Here is a 15,170-nt window from a genome sequence, read left to right as displayed (position 1 = left end):
TAATATATATATATATACTTTTATTATTCACCCGTTAACTCCATAATATGCCAATCACGAGCTAGTTTTCAGCAGTTACATTCCCTTGATCACGGCTGCGTAAGGATGTGATTAATTGGAAAACAGGGAGACCAGAGACACGGCCAGAGGTGACATCGCGCAGCCTACGCCATCGTAATGCAATACAATTGTCAAGTTCAGCGGCGGTTTGGTAAAGCCGGTTCAGTTCTGTTCCCTTTGCCAGGGATTCTCACGTTTGTGAAAGTTGGACCGACGAGTGGTGGGGTTCCATTTTCTGGTTTGAATTCTCAGTGGCTTTATCCAGAATCTCACTGGCAACTGATTACTGTAACACCAGCCCAACCTAGGAGAGCCAACAGGGAGAGGCAGGGTTGAGTTGACAGCCATCCAAAGTCTGCCCCATGTTCCCACCCGGTTCAGAAGGTCCAAGGGACCGGATCTGCACAGTGCCGCCAGGAGCCCTCACTCAACTTCCACGAGGGGCTTCGTACATCACCCAGCTCCTTCAAGGAAAGCAACCGCCAGCAACCTGAGCCACACTCGTCATGAGGCCTCCCTCCAGCTGGTCTGTCCCGCATTCTATAAGTGCTAAGGACACCATAGCCCCGGGCTGCCCTCTGGAGCCATCAGAGGAAGGGCTGAGGGTCATGCAGGGAATGAGGGCAGTAGCCCAGCACAGGAGACGCCTCAGATCCTCTGACTCTAACCCTCCCAGCTGACCTCGGACAGCTCGACCTGCGGTTCCCTGAAGCGGTCCCGAATGCCCTGCCTCCAGCCAGCCGAGGCGGCTCATCTCGTGGGGAGAGAAGCTGGAGACAGGGTTCCTGCTTTTGTATGGCTCTGGGGCCTGTCCCCTCTGCCACCTTCACACCTGCTGCAGAAAGGGGAATGTGGACTCTGCCGGTCTGGCCCTCAGAGGGAGGAGACTTTCCAGGGCCCGGAACGCAAGCTGACAAGGGCCCAGTCCCGTGGCCCCGTCCTGCTGAAGGAGCGGACGTACCTTCTCTGCCCCCATGCTGGGGCACTTCCAGTTGTAAAGGTAATACTGCAAGTTGCCGTCCCCTATGCCAAACTTGAGCTTCTCCAGAAAGGTTTTGTTCTCCATGAGATCCAGGGCATTGAACACGTCAAACCCTTTCTGCACAGCAGGGAAAAACAAGAACAGGTGAAGAGAGATCAAAGCTGCCTCGTCCTCCTGCCTCCATCATGTCAAAGCCATATGGCACAGGTGGCCAGGACAGCAATCTCCCTTCGGAAGCTCTAACTGCATCCACGTTAAATCCAGACTCCAGCCGGCACCTGCTCTCCATCGGAGGCACTCAGGACACTCAGAACGCCACCACACCCGGCCTCTCCTCACTGGCCGAGTGTACACTCGTGTACTTGGCGTCCGGGTCACTGCTCCTGCCTCCCCCAAACACTAGTCATTGGCTCAGTCTTCTCTGGAGACCAAGCCCGGAAGCCCTTCCTCTGAGAAGTTGGCTCCTAGCAGCTGCTCAGCACTTCTGCCTTCCCCTTACTCCCCAGACACCTCAACTACTAGGCCTCAGTGTGGACCCTGTGACTTTAGGGCCGCTGATACACTGCTTGAGAAAGACGCTTCCTAAATCTCACCAAGTTGACCAGAAGTTCTCACGGGGCACAGACTAGACTGGCCACCGTCTGGCCGGCCCACGGGGGCCGCTCTCAGTTGGGGCGGGACCCACGACGAAGGACTGACTGACGCTGACCTCTTTGGGTCTTTTTTCTTTTTTTTTTTTTTAAAGCCTGGGCCCCTCCACCCATGTGCTACAGTCAGCCACTCCAATGACTCACCACGACAGGGACCAATCTCCCCATTGCCATGCTGGGGAAGTCGTAAGGAGAACCCCTTTACTCCCGGAGCAGGCCTGGCTGCTCAGGCTCCTTGGGAGCGTCTCCCGTGAGAACGAAACTCACTGAAGTAAATCAGGAGTTCAGTGCCTTCACTTCATGTGGGTCCTCCTAGTTTTGAGCCGCTGGCTGAGGAGTGGTGGGCCCCTTCCTCAGCAGAGCGGGAGGCCAGCTGTGCTCACCACTGCTCCCACTGCCCTTCCCCACACGTGTCCAGGCCCTCCAGTCTGCTCCTCACCATTTTGGCGAGAACAAGGGCGTCGCTCATGAGGTCTAGAAGAGGGGTCTGGGTGTGGACGTTGTAGAAAGAATAAGCAGCCTTTAGACTCTTGTGGGTTGGGTGATTCATAATGGTGGAGGGAAGTGTATAAAAGCTCAGGAAATCTGTCACTTCACCGTTTGCATTCTGCAGGGAAAACAATAAAAGGCAACGTCACGCACGCGCGGTGATCCCGCAGCCTGGGAACAGTGTTTCCTATTGCTTCCACACCACCCGCGGGCAGCTCTGCCCCCTCAGAACAATGGGGGCACACCGGAACAGCATGTGCAGGCAGGAGACAACACACTGCCGAGGGCACCCGAGGACAGAGCGGGGAGCAAGAGGCAGGCCGGACCAGGGGCTGACCCTGCTGAGCTCTCGCCCTGCCTGCAAACTGTCAGGGACCTCAGGCGGCTCACACTCCCCCAGACGGTGTCCCTGATGCCCGGCCCGCACCACCTCAAGCCGGACGGCCAGGGAAACGAAGGCTTACCTGAGGAAAAGGGACCAGTTCTCTTCTACTGTGTCACCAGTGGGGACTGGGGGTTGGGATAAAGGAAAGAAGGGCCCGTGCCAAGTCCAGAGGGTACCATTTTAGCAAGTACAAGCTACAACTTCCGTTCTTCAGGGAGGACCAAGCAAGGAGAGCCAAGGAAGTCTAGGATGCCAACACTGCCATCAACCGGCTGGATCTTCAGTCACCAGGTGTGAGAAACCTAGCCGCTCGAGGAGGATGCCTCACCCGGGCCCGGAACACCCCTCCCCACTCACCTCCACCACAAAAGTGTCTATGATATTCTCCTGGGGGTAGAACCAGTGCTCCACTTCCTCCTGGCTCATGACCGGTGTGAGGTGGAACTGCTTCAGGTACCTGGTGAGGAGCTGGTGCACTACTGGAATGTCCTTTTTTTCCATTGGTCGCAGTCCAGCTGTCTTGGGAGTCTGGAATGAAGAAAGACGACACAGTATCAGCTGTGCCGTGAGCATCTTGGCTCCCTCTCAAGTCCTGCGGGAACCAAAAACTTCACAGTCTCCTTTCCTACCCCAACCCTGGATCCATCCACCCAGGTGCTCAAGAGACAATCCTCAGCCACCCCTGGCGATGGCCCCTCGCTCACGGCCCCACTGCACTCAGGCCCAAGTCCTGCCTTGTCGGGGTCTCTGGCCCTCTCCCTCCTAGTGAAGGCTACCCTCTCTGGCTGAGGCTATCGCTTTGATCGCTCATCCATATGGCCCGGCCACCTGCTTAAGGAAACACAACCCATCACGCCCCTCCCTTGCTCTCAATTCCCTAACACGGAGCACAAGACAGTCCACCCTCTGGATCAGCTGGCAGTTCTGACTGTCGTTCCAGCCCAGTGGTTCTTAATGGGGGCAACTGTGCCCCAGAGGACATCTGACAATACTCTGAGACATTTTCAGTTGGCACAAGGGGGAGGGGCACTACTGGCATCTAGTGGGCAGGAGCCAGGGAAGCTGCTAAACATCTTACAATGAACAAGCCACTCCCCATGACAAAAAATGACCCAGCCTCAAATGTCAACAGTGCTGTGACAGAGCAAAACCCTCATGGATGTGCTGGGGAAGGCCCAGCCCAGTGTTACCCATCAGCCTAGTGGAGCCTTTCTTGGCTCCTTTCCTCCGAACCCTTGCCATCTCCCACTGAACTGTAGCTGATCTCCTCCTGGGCTGGTCTCTCTCCGGCAGACTTAGAGCATGTCACAGACCAGCTTCCAGTCTAGGCCTGGTGGAGCCCGTGGGCCCAGCAGAGTCCACACCAGACGCCTGCTTTATCTGTCTGTTCGGACCCTGCACCAGTAGGGCCTCCAGCAGGGCCTGCTGCAAGTTAAATCCTGAAGAAAAGCACCACACTCCTGGGAGTTCATCTTAAATCAGGATCCCACCCCACAGCTGCTTTTTCTTAAGGAAGGCTTCAATGGAATGAAGCCATGTGATGCTCCGGAGTAAATACTGGTGCCGACAGAACATCCCCAAAGGCCCAACACACAAAGGTGGGGTCAGCCAAGTCTGAAAGCAGGGGGTAGTTACAGTTTCTGTATCTGGGGGACTGCCTGATACAACTGCTTCCCTGTGTAGAAACTGCTTTTGAAAGAGTTCGAGGATCTCTCCCCACCCAAATTCTCGCTAATCCTGATGTCTCCAGAGAACACTCACTGACCTCGTTTCTACATGGTGGCTCCCACAATGACACCTCCAATCCTGCACTGAAAGGGCCTCTCACCCACAGGTGGGGAGATCCAGAGACACCCTTCTAGCTATGACACCCCTGTAAGAATGCTATTTGCCTGCCTAAAACTCAAGACAAGTCTGTCATAATAACAGAAAGACTTCCATCATAGCCCTCCCAAATCTGATCTTTGGGGCAGTATCTAACTGCACTACACCGTCTCTCAAATCTGGACACTGTCGACCTGGGGCCAGTGCGGGAGGAGCCCAATTCCAGGGTGATTACGCCAGTCTGGTGGCTGACGAATCCAGGCGGGTGCCCCTCTGGTCTGCAGGTGCCCAGTGGCCGTGCTGCCACGGAATGGAAGAGCTCTGGGGGAAGACACGTGGCCTTCAGAGCAGGGGGGATCCTGAAGCCACGCACAACTGGGGAGCAAGATGCAGCATTTCTTTCATTGAGAAACTAGGTAACCTGAGACCCAGAGCAGAAAACCAGCTCACTCAAGGCTGCCTAGTCCTTCACCAGCCAAATTTGGATCGAGGTGGGGGTGGGGGCGGGGGGGCACAGAGGGGCTGGGATTAGAAATTGAGGCTTACAGGGGCACCTGGGTGGCTCAGTCGGTTGAGCGTCCGACTTCAGCTCAGGTCATGATCTCACAGTTCATGGGTTTTGAGCCCCAGATCGGGCTCTGTGCTGACAGCTCAGAGCCTGGAGCCTGCATCAGATTCTGTGTCTCCCTCTCTCTTTGCCCCTCTCCTGCTCATGCTCTGTCTCTCTCTCAAAAATAAACAGAAAGAAAGAAAGAAAGAAAGAAAGAAAGAAAGAAAGAAAGAAAGAAAGAAAGAAAAGGAAAAGAAAGAAAAAAAGAAAGAAAGAGAGAAAGAGAGAAAAGGAAAAGAAAAGAAAGAAAAAAAGAAAGAAAGAGAGAGAGAGAGAGAGAGAGAGAGAGAAAGAAAGAAAGAAGAAAGAAATCGAGGCTTCCCTCACAGGCTGGGGTCACCCCTCCTTTCCCTGCCCACCAGATGCTCTAGAGCGTATTCATACTGGGCTCTGGGCTGCGCTGCAGGTCAGTGAGTAGATTCATCTTGCTCTTTATACTTCGCTAAGGCTAAAATCACAGAGGATAGATGTTCTCTGAGCTCATCAACAGATGACAGGGAAGCTAGCCCAGGTGCAGACACAGGAGAACTGAGAAAGCAAAACTAAAATAAAACCCTTGCTACAGACAACAGAAACAGCAGAGGCAGGAGGGTTGGAATCCAGAAACGACGAAGTGGGTCACTTTTCTGATGAGCTCCCGCTCCCATCACCCCGCCAAAGCCTTGCTGCGTTCCTGCCCAGGGCCAGGATCTCCTCGGCCTCTCTTGCCCCTGCCCAGCGCCCCAGGGCACCACTGGCCTCTGGCAGTCGGTAGAGCTTCATGGTACGCTGCATGGTCATATTTCTGCTCAGGTGGGAGAACTTCACTTCAATCAGCTTCCGAGGGTTTAGGGACCGATGCCAGTACCTGTAGGGACACAAATGTCCTGTCCTCAGAGGATTCTGGCAAGTCCCAAGGAGGGCGATGGCATGGAGCTCTCCAGATGGCCAGCAGGTGGCGTGAGAGACCCGTCAGGCCCCATAAGCGCCAGTGGCGGCACTGGGCTCGCCAACATCCCCCCACCGTAAGAGCAGACCTGCCACAGCTCTTCCCGGATTTCCTATTTGTCTTTCCTGATTTCAAAAGCCACTTCTCTGTTACAGCAGTTGTCTGGGAAGAGCAACCGTCACTTGTGGAATGAAGTCCATGGAAAGCCTTCTAGGTCTCGGAATGTTTATCCTCCTCCTCCCTCCTCTACTGCCTTCGCCTGCTGTTTCTCTTCTGAATTTGAGGCAGAGACTGTCCCTGGCTCACACGGGGATCCGACATGTCTCTTTGGCCCACATAATATTCAAAACAAAATTGAGCCAACCACCGAACACCTCTGGACATTTACCATCAAAATCCAGATTTGGGCTGGTCCTTAAAAACTAAAGCAAATCCCCAGCAGACTGCCCTGCCTTCTCCAAAAGGCAGGAATCAGTGGGAGCTGAGAATGGCTAAGCCCTCTGGACAGGGCACCCGCTCTCCTGTCTGTGCCTACAACCTCCCCCTTCACTCTTCCGTGCTCCCTACCTGGCTTCCGTGGGCGCCCACCTGCCACCTTATCAGACAGGAGACATGCTCTGGGGCGGGCACCAACTTAGCGCCAGCGCTGCGAGTCTGAAGCACGAGCTCCTCAGCTGGAGTGGGCACGCCCGGACTTCGAGCGCCCTGTAAGAGATCTTTACCTGCAGGTGCCAACAGGCTTTGGTAATACCACGCCGGCAGTGTAAACAGCTTGGAAGATGCCCTCCAGGTGAACTCGCCGGGTTATCTCCCGGATCAGGACCGGAGCCACCCTCTTGGAGCGCAGCTTCTTGTGGACACACAGGAAGTTGATCTCCACCATCTTCTTCTCTCTGGAGAGAAAGGGAGAACTCCCAGTGACCAGGCTTTTAATGGGGAAGATACTCCCTCAAGCTCCTGGAGCCACCGTGTAGGGAGGGGGGCCTTCAGCTCAGGCACGCGTCCCGCCACCACCTGCACCTGACAGCTGGCACGTGGAGTCCCTCGACCCCGCCGCTGCTCTGCTGCACCAGGCAAGGAACCCACTCCCTTCAAGCAGACCGCGCTTTCCACGGGAGGTGGGGCTCAAGCAAACCCCTTTATCTGAAGGCACCACCAGGATCTACCTCATGGATCCCCAATAGCAGGATGCCCACCTTTAGCTGGCAGGGCACCTCAGAGTAAGTCAAGGGCTATCCTGGAATTTCAAGGGTTCTGACTCCCACTGGAATCCGAGGCCTGTAAGCCCAGAAGACTGCAGCAGATAGTTCTGATGTTTCCAGAGAAAATGTGAAGAGCAGAGCTCGGAGGTCCCGTGAGGGTTTGGATGTTGAGTCACACTGGCTCCGGCCTGTTTCTGAAGCTGTTCAAGTGCACCACCACGTGACGGGTGCAAGCACAAACACTGAGTCCCTGTGCAGGTAGCACGCTGGTCCTCAGGGTGGACCCCGTTCAGCCCAGTGCACAAATGAGAGAACCAGCAACAACTCAGAGCAAAAGACATGGTTCCTATGATGAATTTCTATCCCCAGGACCTGAGTTCCCTCCCTTCAAGGGATCTTCACCCTTCCTTTTGTGGAAGGTACGTGTATCTTTTCTTCCCTCGCTCCCAGACCAAGCAGGATGGTGGGGATGTGGGGCGTAGGGGGTGGTGCTGGTGCTTACGTGTCATAGATGTGGATGTTTGCTGGGATGGCACTGATGAACCCAACCAGTTTCCGACTTGAGACCACTCGAACCCCGCAGTGCCACTGAGGGAGCCAGCCAGGCGGCCGGAGAGCCCTAGAAGAGAGACAGAGGCCATGGTGCTGCTGACCAGTGGGCTGGGCAGGCTGCTTGGGCTCCATAGCTGAGTCTGTTCTAAGCTCCTGCTACACCTCCCTGGGGGTTACCAGCTAAATTCTCCATAGGGCCAAGCCCTCCGGGACACACATGGGATTGAGCCAGAGCCCCTTCCTGCAGCTCAGCCCATTTGGCTTACTTACCCACCCAATCCAAGCTGTCACACTAAGGACTTCGCACCCGATCCAATTTCTTTGTGCTCACTCACCATGACAGCTTACGCTGGAGGACGGGCCTCACTGGCTCAGACTCCAGTGGGTCCTGTGGTTGGGAGCAGATCACAGAGAACCCAGAGCTCTGGTCTCCACCTGTCCCCCGGACACCATCACCCCCTCTTTCTGCCTGCCCAGTCTTCCCTTTTCAGGCAGTCATCCCTCTCCATTTCAGCCTCAGGCCTCTACATTCCTGGATACTAAACATGGCCCCAGGAGGCTGGATGGCTCAGCCAGGCAAGGCCATTTTCATATAACCGGGCATGCTCAGCAACTGGATAGAAAAGGACTTTTCTTTCTTTTGAAATCTCAGTAGGTCTCGTCCCTCCTCCCCCTCTTACACAAAGTCACCACACAACATACCAATCTCTTCTGGGTACTGATGCCACAAAGGCCTCCCTCACCCAGTCATTCTACCTTAAATAAGGTTTTGATTCTTAGCCCCACTGAAAGCAACCCTCTCTCCTTCAGATGTGGGGATTCAAAATAGACACACTAGCTTGCGTCTGAAGGCTGGTTCTTAGCAAGGATGAGAAAGTGGGCCCGCTGCGGTGGCCCTGCCCCACACCCACCCGAGCCAAGAAGCCCTCACAGCTCACCACAGCAGAAAGTCCGGGGAGTAGTCGAACCGGAACATATTGTCATCATCCTCCACGTAGTTCTCATTCAGGAGGCCATAGAGTTCTTTCAGCTGCAGAGAGACAAGGGGCGGCCTCAGAACCACTCTGCCCGACATCCTGGGGCTCAAAGCTTTTCGGAGGGACAAGGTAAACTATCAAAAACCATGTTTCATCTCATAAACCCTTTTTACTCCAGGCATGGCACGGACTCTTTTGGAACAAGTACCCCAGCTGTACTAGGAAACTGAGCCACGGAGAAGTAGAGCGGCTATGACCCAAGTACACAGAGGGGCAGGGCAAGAATGTCAATGTCAGCCAACTAACCAGCCACGGCGTCGTTACAACAGGGAACAGATGAAAAGATGAACGAGACAAATGAACACATGGCAGTAGGGTATTACTCTAGGGAGCTACAGAGCTTAACTCTCCACCTGCCCGAGAAGCCAAGGGCTATTTAATGGGGCATCTCAGGCAGGCCCCAGAGGTAAAAGACAGGGGACCGGGGTGGGAGAGGGGTGTGTCTGCTCCGACCTGCTTTGATTGGCTCTCAACAGAGTCCTTGAGAAAGTCTTGAGTAGTAGCTGTCTCCGTATGACAGCAGGGCTCACTCAAAGTGGCACTCAATCCACACTGCGGGCTGCCCAGGCCTACTCACCACACCGCGGTCCCCCAGGTCCAAGGCATCCCAGGTGAAGCCCTGGGGCAGGGTGTAGGGCTCCTGGCGGATGTTGTCTTTGTCAGGCTCCACGGGGCCATGGGTGTTCACCACTTCTCCTGGAAGAAGAGCGCAGAGCCTCACCCTCTGTCTCCCGGGGGAGGCAAGCAGGGGCTCAGCTTAGACATTGACCGCAGCAAATTCCTCCTGTCCCCAGGAGCCCTCCATCTGAAGAACACTCTGTGCTTGGCAACTGCAGACCATCTTTCCAGCTACCCTTCGTCCCCAACTGAGAGCCAACTCGTGGCAAAGCTTCAGAATAATCACTAAGATCCAAGGTGCTTGGTTTTTTGGAAATTCTTTTAAATCTCCCTTCGGTTACTAAATGACAAACATTTATCTTGACTAATTTGGCTTCCTGCCTCCCGGCTGGTGTAAAAACAACTCTCATGGTCCTGGCTCAGGCCCATCAACCTGGATGGATTTATAAGGAGTTGCAACAAGGCTGCTTTTGTGTCAACAGCAACAATGCACCGGGCCCACTGCTGAACCAGATGATGGCATCGAGGCGCCAGGCTCAATCTTGGCCCTGCCAGCCTTGGCTTTCAGCAACGCGGGCCAGTTAACTGCTGCCGCCAACTTGGCCCCTCAGTGTTTACAGAGTCCTGCGAGTATCTTTAGGCTCAATCACTGAATCCACACAACGCTGCCAGGAAGTTACCCTTGACATGACATCCCCACCCTGGACGGACACCCCTCCTCTGTGGAGTGTGTGGGGGAGCGCTTGGGGGTGTCAGACGATACAGCCCTGATACCCGCACACAGCCCAAATGGACTCATGTGAGACACCTGAACAAATCGACCACTTAATTTTGGCCCTTGGAATTATTTAGTGTCTACAATTCATAGCTCATTCATACTCACAACTGGAAGAAGGCAACGTTTAATGTGCTTTGAAAACTGAGCCTTCAAAAGGGACCCACACTGCTTGCTCCCAGCATCAGGCTCTGTACACACTAGGCACTCAATTTGGGCTTTTCCTGACTTTCAGACCCCTGGCCCAAACATGTCATTCTAATGTGTAACAGGCAGCTGCAGACCCTCCCCGGTCACGGACCCATGGGGCAGGGATAGCGGAAACGGCCAGCTCAGGCTATGAGCTGAGGACAACACTGTTTGGGACTGACCATCTAACTTTCTCTCACTCAACACATTTCGTGAACAACACCCTGCTTTGGATGTCACCCACTGGGATACGGCAGGGAAAAGACAAGGTCCCTGTTCCCACGAGATGTCCCATCTTCTGGTGAATATTTCATAAACAAGTCATTACCAACATGCTAAGAGTCACAAACTGGAAAGCGCAAGCAACAGCGAGGACACGTAGCAAGGAAGCGTCTAGCTACCTCCTATTTACATCAGGCTCCCCAGTAGGTTCGCTTGGGAAAGAGGTTATATTTTTCTTCCCTAGTTTAGAAACTGGCCTTCTGATTTATTCATAAAGTGGCCCTTGTGAATTAATTGAATATAAGTCAATCTAATTCTAATTCACCACCATGCAAAATTTTGGGAGGCTACAAAGTTGAGGGCTAGACTCTTGGAAAGTACTAAGATGTCTATGCTAGTCTTGTTGAGGTGCTGGTTGATGTTCCCGGCCTTCTATTGAATTTATACCCTTTCCAAAATACATTTAACTCCAGAAACTTTATTTATTTGCGGGAGAGCACAAATTGGGGACAGCGGCAGAGGGAGAGAGAGAATCCCAAGCAGGCTTCACGCCCAGCACAGAGCCCAATGTGGGACCCTGGGATCATGACCTGAGATCATGATCTCGAGAGTTGGGACACTCAACCAACTGAGCGATCCAGGCGCCCCTAACTTCAGAATCTTTTTATTTTTTTCTAAATGATTTCCATGGACAAGATAGTGGTGGTCTTCCCCACTGTACTACAATAATCTCAAGGCTAAATCTTTTCAGGGGTACCTGGGTGACTTAGTCGGTTAAGCATCTGATTTTTTTTTAAATGTTTATTTATTTTGAGAGAGAGAGAAAAAGAAAGAGAATGAATGAGCATGCCCGTGCAAGAAGGGGAGGGGCAGAGAGAGGGAGAAAGAACCCTAAGCAGGCTCCCCATGCTGTCAGCACAGAGCCCGATGGAGGGCTTGAACTCAAGAACCGTGAGATCATGGGGCCCCTGGGTGGCTCAGTTGGTTGAGCATCCAACTCCTGATTTCAGCTCAGGTCATGATCTCATGGGTTTCATGGGCTCGAACCCCACATCGGGCTCTGTGCTGACTCTACAGAGCCTGCTTGGGATATCCGTCCTCTCTCTCTCTCTCTCTCTCTCTCTCTCTCTCTCTCTCTCTCTCTCTCCATCCCTCCACAGCTCAAGCTCTGTCTCTCTCAAAATAAATTAAAAACAAAACAAAAAACAAAAAACTTTGAAATAAGAAAAAAAAAAAAGAAAAAGAAAAAGAACCATGAGATCAAGACCTGAACCAAATGCAAGAGTCAGACGCTTAACCAAATGAACCACTCAGGCACCCCAAGTGTCTGACTCTTGATCTTGGGTCATGAGTTCAAGCCCCACACTGAGCTCCATACTGAGTGTGGAGCTTACTTAAAAAAAAAATAGGGGCACTTGGATGGCTTACTCGGGTAAGCATCCGACTTGGGCTCAGGTCACACGAACTCACGGCTTGTGAGTTTAAGCCCTGTGTCAGGCTCTGTGCTGATGGCACAGAGCCTGTAGCCCGCTTCAGATTAGGTCTCCCTCTCTCTCTTTTGACCCTCCCCTGCTCATGCTCTCTCTCTCGCTCTCTCCCAAAAATAAACATTAAAAAAAAAAAAAAAAGGCTAAATCTTTTCACTTATGCTGGTTACTAGGCACTCTAAGCAACAAGCATTTCCATTCACTCCTTCATCACATGTTCATGGAGTCCTAGAATGTGCCAGTTCTGGGGTGGGAGCTGATGAATACAACAGCATAGGTCCTCATCATCACAGGCACCTGCCACCCAGCAAGATGAGGGCCCCCGACAATGACAAACCAGTTCTCCCAGGTTGCCTCAAGGCTGTTTGATATCTTCCAGACATAGCTGACAAAGCAGAGTTACAGGAAATACTCAGAAAGCTTCACAGTCTAGGGTGCCAACGAAGCGCAGAAGTGGCCAGAGCCTCTTGCAATGTTCTCCTGCCAGCCTAGCTTCAAGGCTTCCACCTGCAGGGAGTGACCTATCCTCCAGCTTCTCAGGGCTCTTGAGTGCCTCCTGCTGCGTCGGTGTGGAAGGCTGCCTCAGAGCATGCTGGGAGTGCAGCCAATGATCTCTATACCACCCAAACCAAGTAGCCAACTGAGGATGCTGGAAACTTTAAAGGACTCGGAAACAAAGAATGTGAGATCTGGGAGACTTTATCTTTTTTTTTTTTTTTAATTTTTTTTTACATTTATTTATTTTTGATAGAGACAGGGCACAAGTCGGGGAGGGGCAGAGAGAATGAGACACAGAATCTGAAGCAGGCTCCAGGCTCTGAGCTGTCAGCACAGAGCCGACGTAGGGCTTAAACTCACAAACCATGAGATCATGACCTGAGCTGAAGTCAGACGCTTAACCGACTGAGCCACCCAGGCGTGCAGAGACTTAATCTTATTTTTAAATGTTTACTCATTTTTGAGAGAGAGAGAGAGAGAGAGAGAGAGAGAGAGAGAGAGAGCGCTCGTGAGTGGGACAGGAAGAGAGAGGGGGACAGAGGATCCCAAGAGGGTTCTGAGCTTACAGCAGAGGGCCGACATGGGGCTCGAACCCACAAACTGCAAGATCGTGACCCAAGCCAAAGTTGGACGCTTAACTGAGCCACCCAGGCACCCCCAAATTTGGGAGACTTTAAACCAAACGAATAGGGCACGGATGAAGGTAAGAGTGGGGAGGCTTCTCTCTCGGAGCCCAGAGAAACTACGTACAAGTCCAAGTCCTCCCTTGGGTAGCTACTTATAAAAACTAAGTAGAGCATGAGAATCTTGATCTCGGGGTTGTGACTTCTAGCCCCACGCTGGGTGTAAAGGTTACTTAAAAATAAAATCTTTAAGGAGCATCTGGGTGGCTCAGTCAAGCGTCCAACTTTGTTTCAGGTCACGATCTCGTGGTTCGTGAGTTCCAGCCCCATGTCGGGCTCTGTGCTGACAGCTCAGAGCCTGGAGCCTGCTTCAGAGTCTGTGTTTCCCTCTCTCTCTGCCCCTCCCCTGCTCGCACACTCTCTCTCTCTCAAAAGAATAAACATTAAAAATACATTTTTTAATAAATAAAATCTTAAAACACATTAAATACATAAAAAAAATTAAAACTAACCTAAGAGTGATGAGATTCCAATCCACGGAGATGAGGGGGAAAAGAGAGGGTTCCACATGCCTCTACTACAGTGGGAAAGTGGGGACTTTGAAAAAGTAGAAGGACATGATCTGAAAAGTTTATTTGGGAACAGAGTTATGCTTGTATTTGGGAACACAGAACGGTCACACAGCCTAAAACATGCTATTTAGAAGGCCCTTTGTGGTGAACTTAGGATGGCTGTAAACTTCTCAAGAATTCCAGGTCTCTTCAGTGGAATACAACCTAATCTTACCTCTCCCAACAAGGTGGGGAGTAAACAGTACACTTGATAGGCATGATCACTGGCCCCACCTCAGGGGAAAAAAATCACAGCAAGAAGCTGTAAGTCGCACTACCCTCAGGATACTTGGAAGAACTAGGCTGACATGTCAGCCACACGACCGACCGAAGCCTGTAATGTGGTGCTTTCTGCCAGGCTAACTCACTAAAACAAAGGAATCCTTCATTTGGGCCTGACCGTGGACCTGAAAGGCAGACTGGTCAGGTGCTCAGGGCACCGGCCCTTCCCTAGCACCCCACACTGTAGATGGCCCAGAAGTCACACCCAGAAGAAATATAGCTGACCTCGCTCCACCTTCCTGAAAGCGTCAGGAAGCTCTCAGGAGCAAGTGTGTGGCTTTCTCGTGAACTTTCTGACAACCCTTGGAGCACTCTCTATATTTACAGGAGGAGAAACTGAGGCAAACAACACAGTGTGACAGGACTAAGGAGGAACAGAAGTCCATGGATCTCAATTTACCTCTTTACCGGGTTCCATGTCTATGAAGAATGAAGCTAAGTTACCCATTTGCAAATTCCTAATGAAGAGTAAAACCAGACCAAAACCCCCAAGCCCCATCTGAAAACTGGGCCAGGATGCCTGGCAGCCACCACAAAATGCTGTCGTGCATCTCACTCAGAGGCGGAGTGTGCTGCTGTCTGCATTCTTCCTGCTCCTTGGTGGGGAGTAGTCTCTGGGACCCGTTCCTAGTAATGTCCTAGTAACAGCATTGCTGTGATCCAAAGCCTTCTTGGAGGGCTTAGCCAGTGGGCCTGGGGCCTGGCTGACCTGGGCAGCCTGACAAACAAGCAGGTGGGTCGGGACAGGGTTCTAGAATAATGCCCGCTGCCGATTCACTGCTCCTCACCATCCAGGCAGTGTTTTTGCTTTCCACCCCCTGAGGGGCACACCTCAGCTTGCTTCTGGATTATGATTACACTGTCCAAGAACTGCATCTGCTCTAGAGTAGTTTCTGAAACTTCCAAAGTGGACACAAATCCCCTGCAAGTTCGAACTCCACAGGTCTGGGGTGAGGCCTCAGAGTCTGCATGTCTACAAGCTTTTAAGCAATGCCCACTCTGCTGGCCTGAGGATCACACTTTGAGTAGCACCTCCCCGTGTCGCATACTTCCCACCTCTGGAATAGATAACCCCCGTTATCCATTCCAGCTACCCCTTTCCCCTCTCCCCTCTCCAGTCTCTGGCGCTACCCTGCCCCTGCCCCC

General features: G+C 52.6%; 1 protein-coding gene across 1 annotated transcript in view; it reads right to left on the bottom strand.

Moving 5' to 3' along the window:
* The window catches only part of NMT1 (N-myristoyltransferase 1), a 31,048-nt gene continuing 15,878 nt past the window's right edge, over positions 1 to 15,170 (bottom strand). The window contains exons 5-13 of the mRNA XM_003996998.6: positions 9,297 to 9,415; positions 8,621 to 8,712; positions 7,633 to 7,749; positions 6,651 to 6,821; positions 5,739 to 5,847; positions 2,924 to 3,094; positions 2,132 to 2,299; positions 1,022 to 1,159; positions 1 to 364 (exon numbers count right to left, since the gene is read on the bottom strand). Coding sequence (XP_003997047.3) covers positions 344 to 364; positions 1,022 to 1,159; positions 2,132 to 2,299; positions 2,924 to 3,094; positions 5,739 to 5,847; positions 6,651 to 6,821; positions 7,633 to 7,749; positions 8,621 to 8,712; positions 9,297 to 9,415 — 1,106 coding nt within the window. The 3' untranslated portion in view covers positions 1 to 343. The remainder of the gene's footprint in view (positions 365 to 1,021; positions 1,160 to 2,131; positions 2,300 to 2,923; positions 3,095 to 5,738; positions 5,848 to 6,650; positions 6,822 to 7,632; positions 7,750 to 8,620; positions 8,713 to 9,296; positions 9,416 to 15,170) is intronic.

This window comes from Felis catus, chromosome E1, assembly GCF_018350175.1.
Source record: "Felis catus isolate Fca126 chromosome E1, F.catus_Fca126_mat1.0, whole genome shotgun sequence".
In the NCBI taxonomy this organism is placed as follows: Eukaryota; Metazoa; Chordata; class Mammalia; order Carnivora; family Felidae; genus Felis; species Felis catus.
Note: the sequence above shows the minus strand (reverse complement) of the source record. Positions and strands in the feature narration are given on the sequence as shown.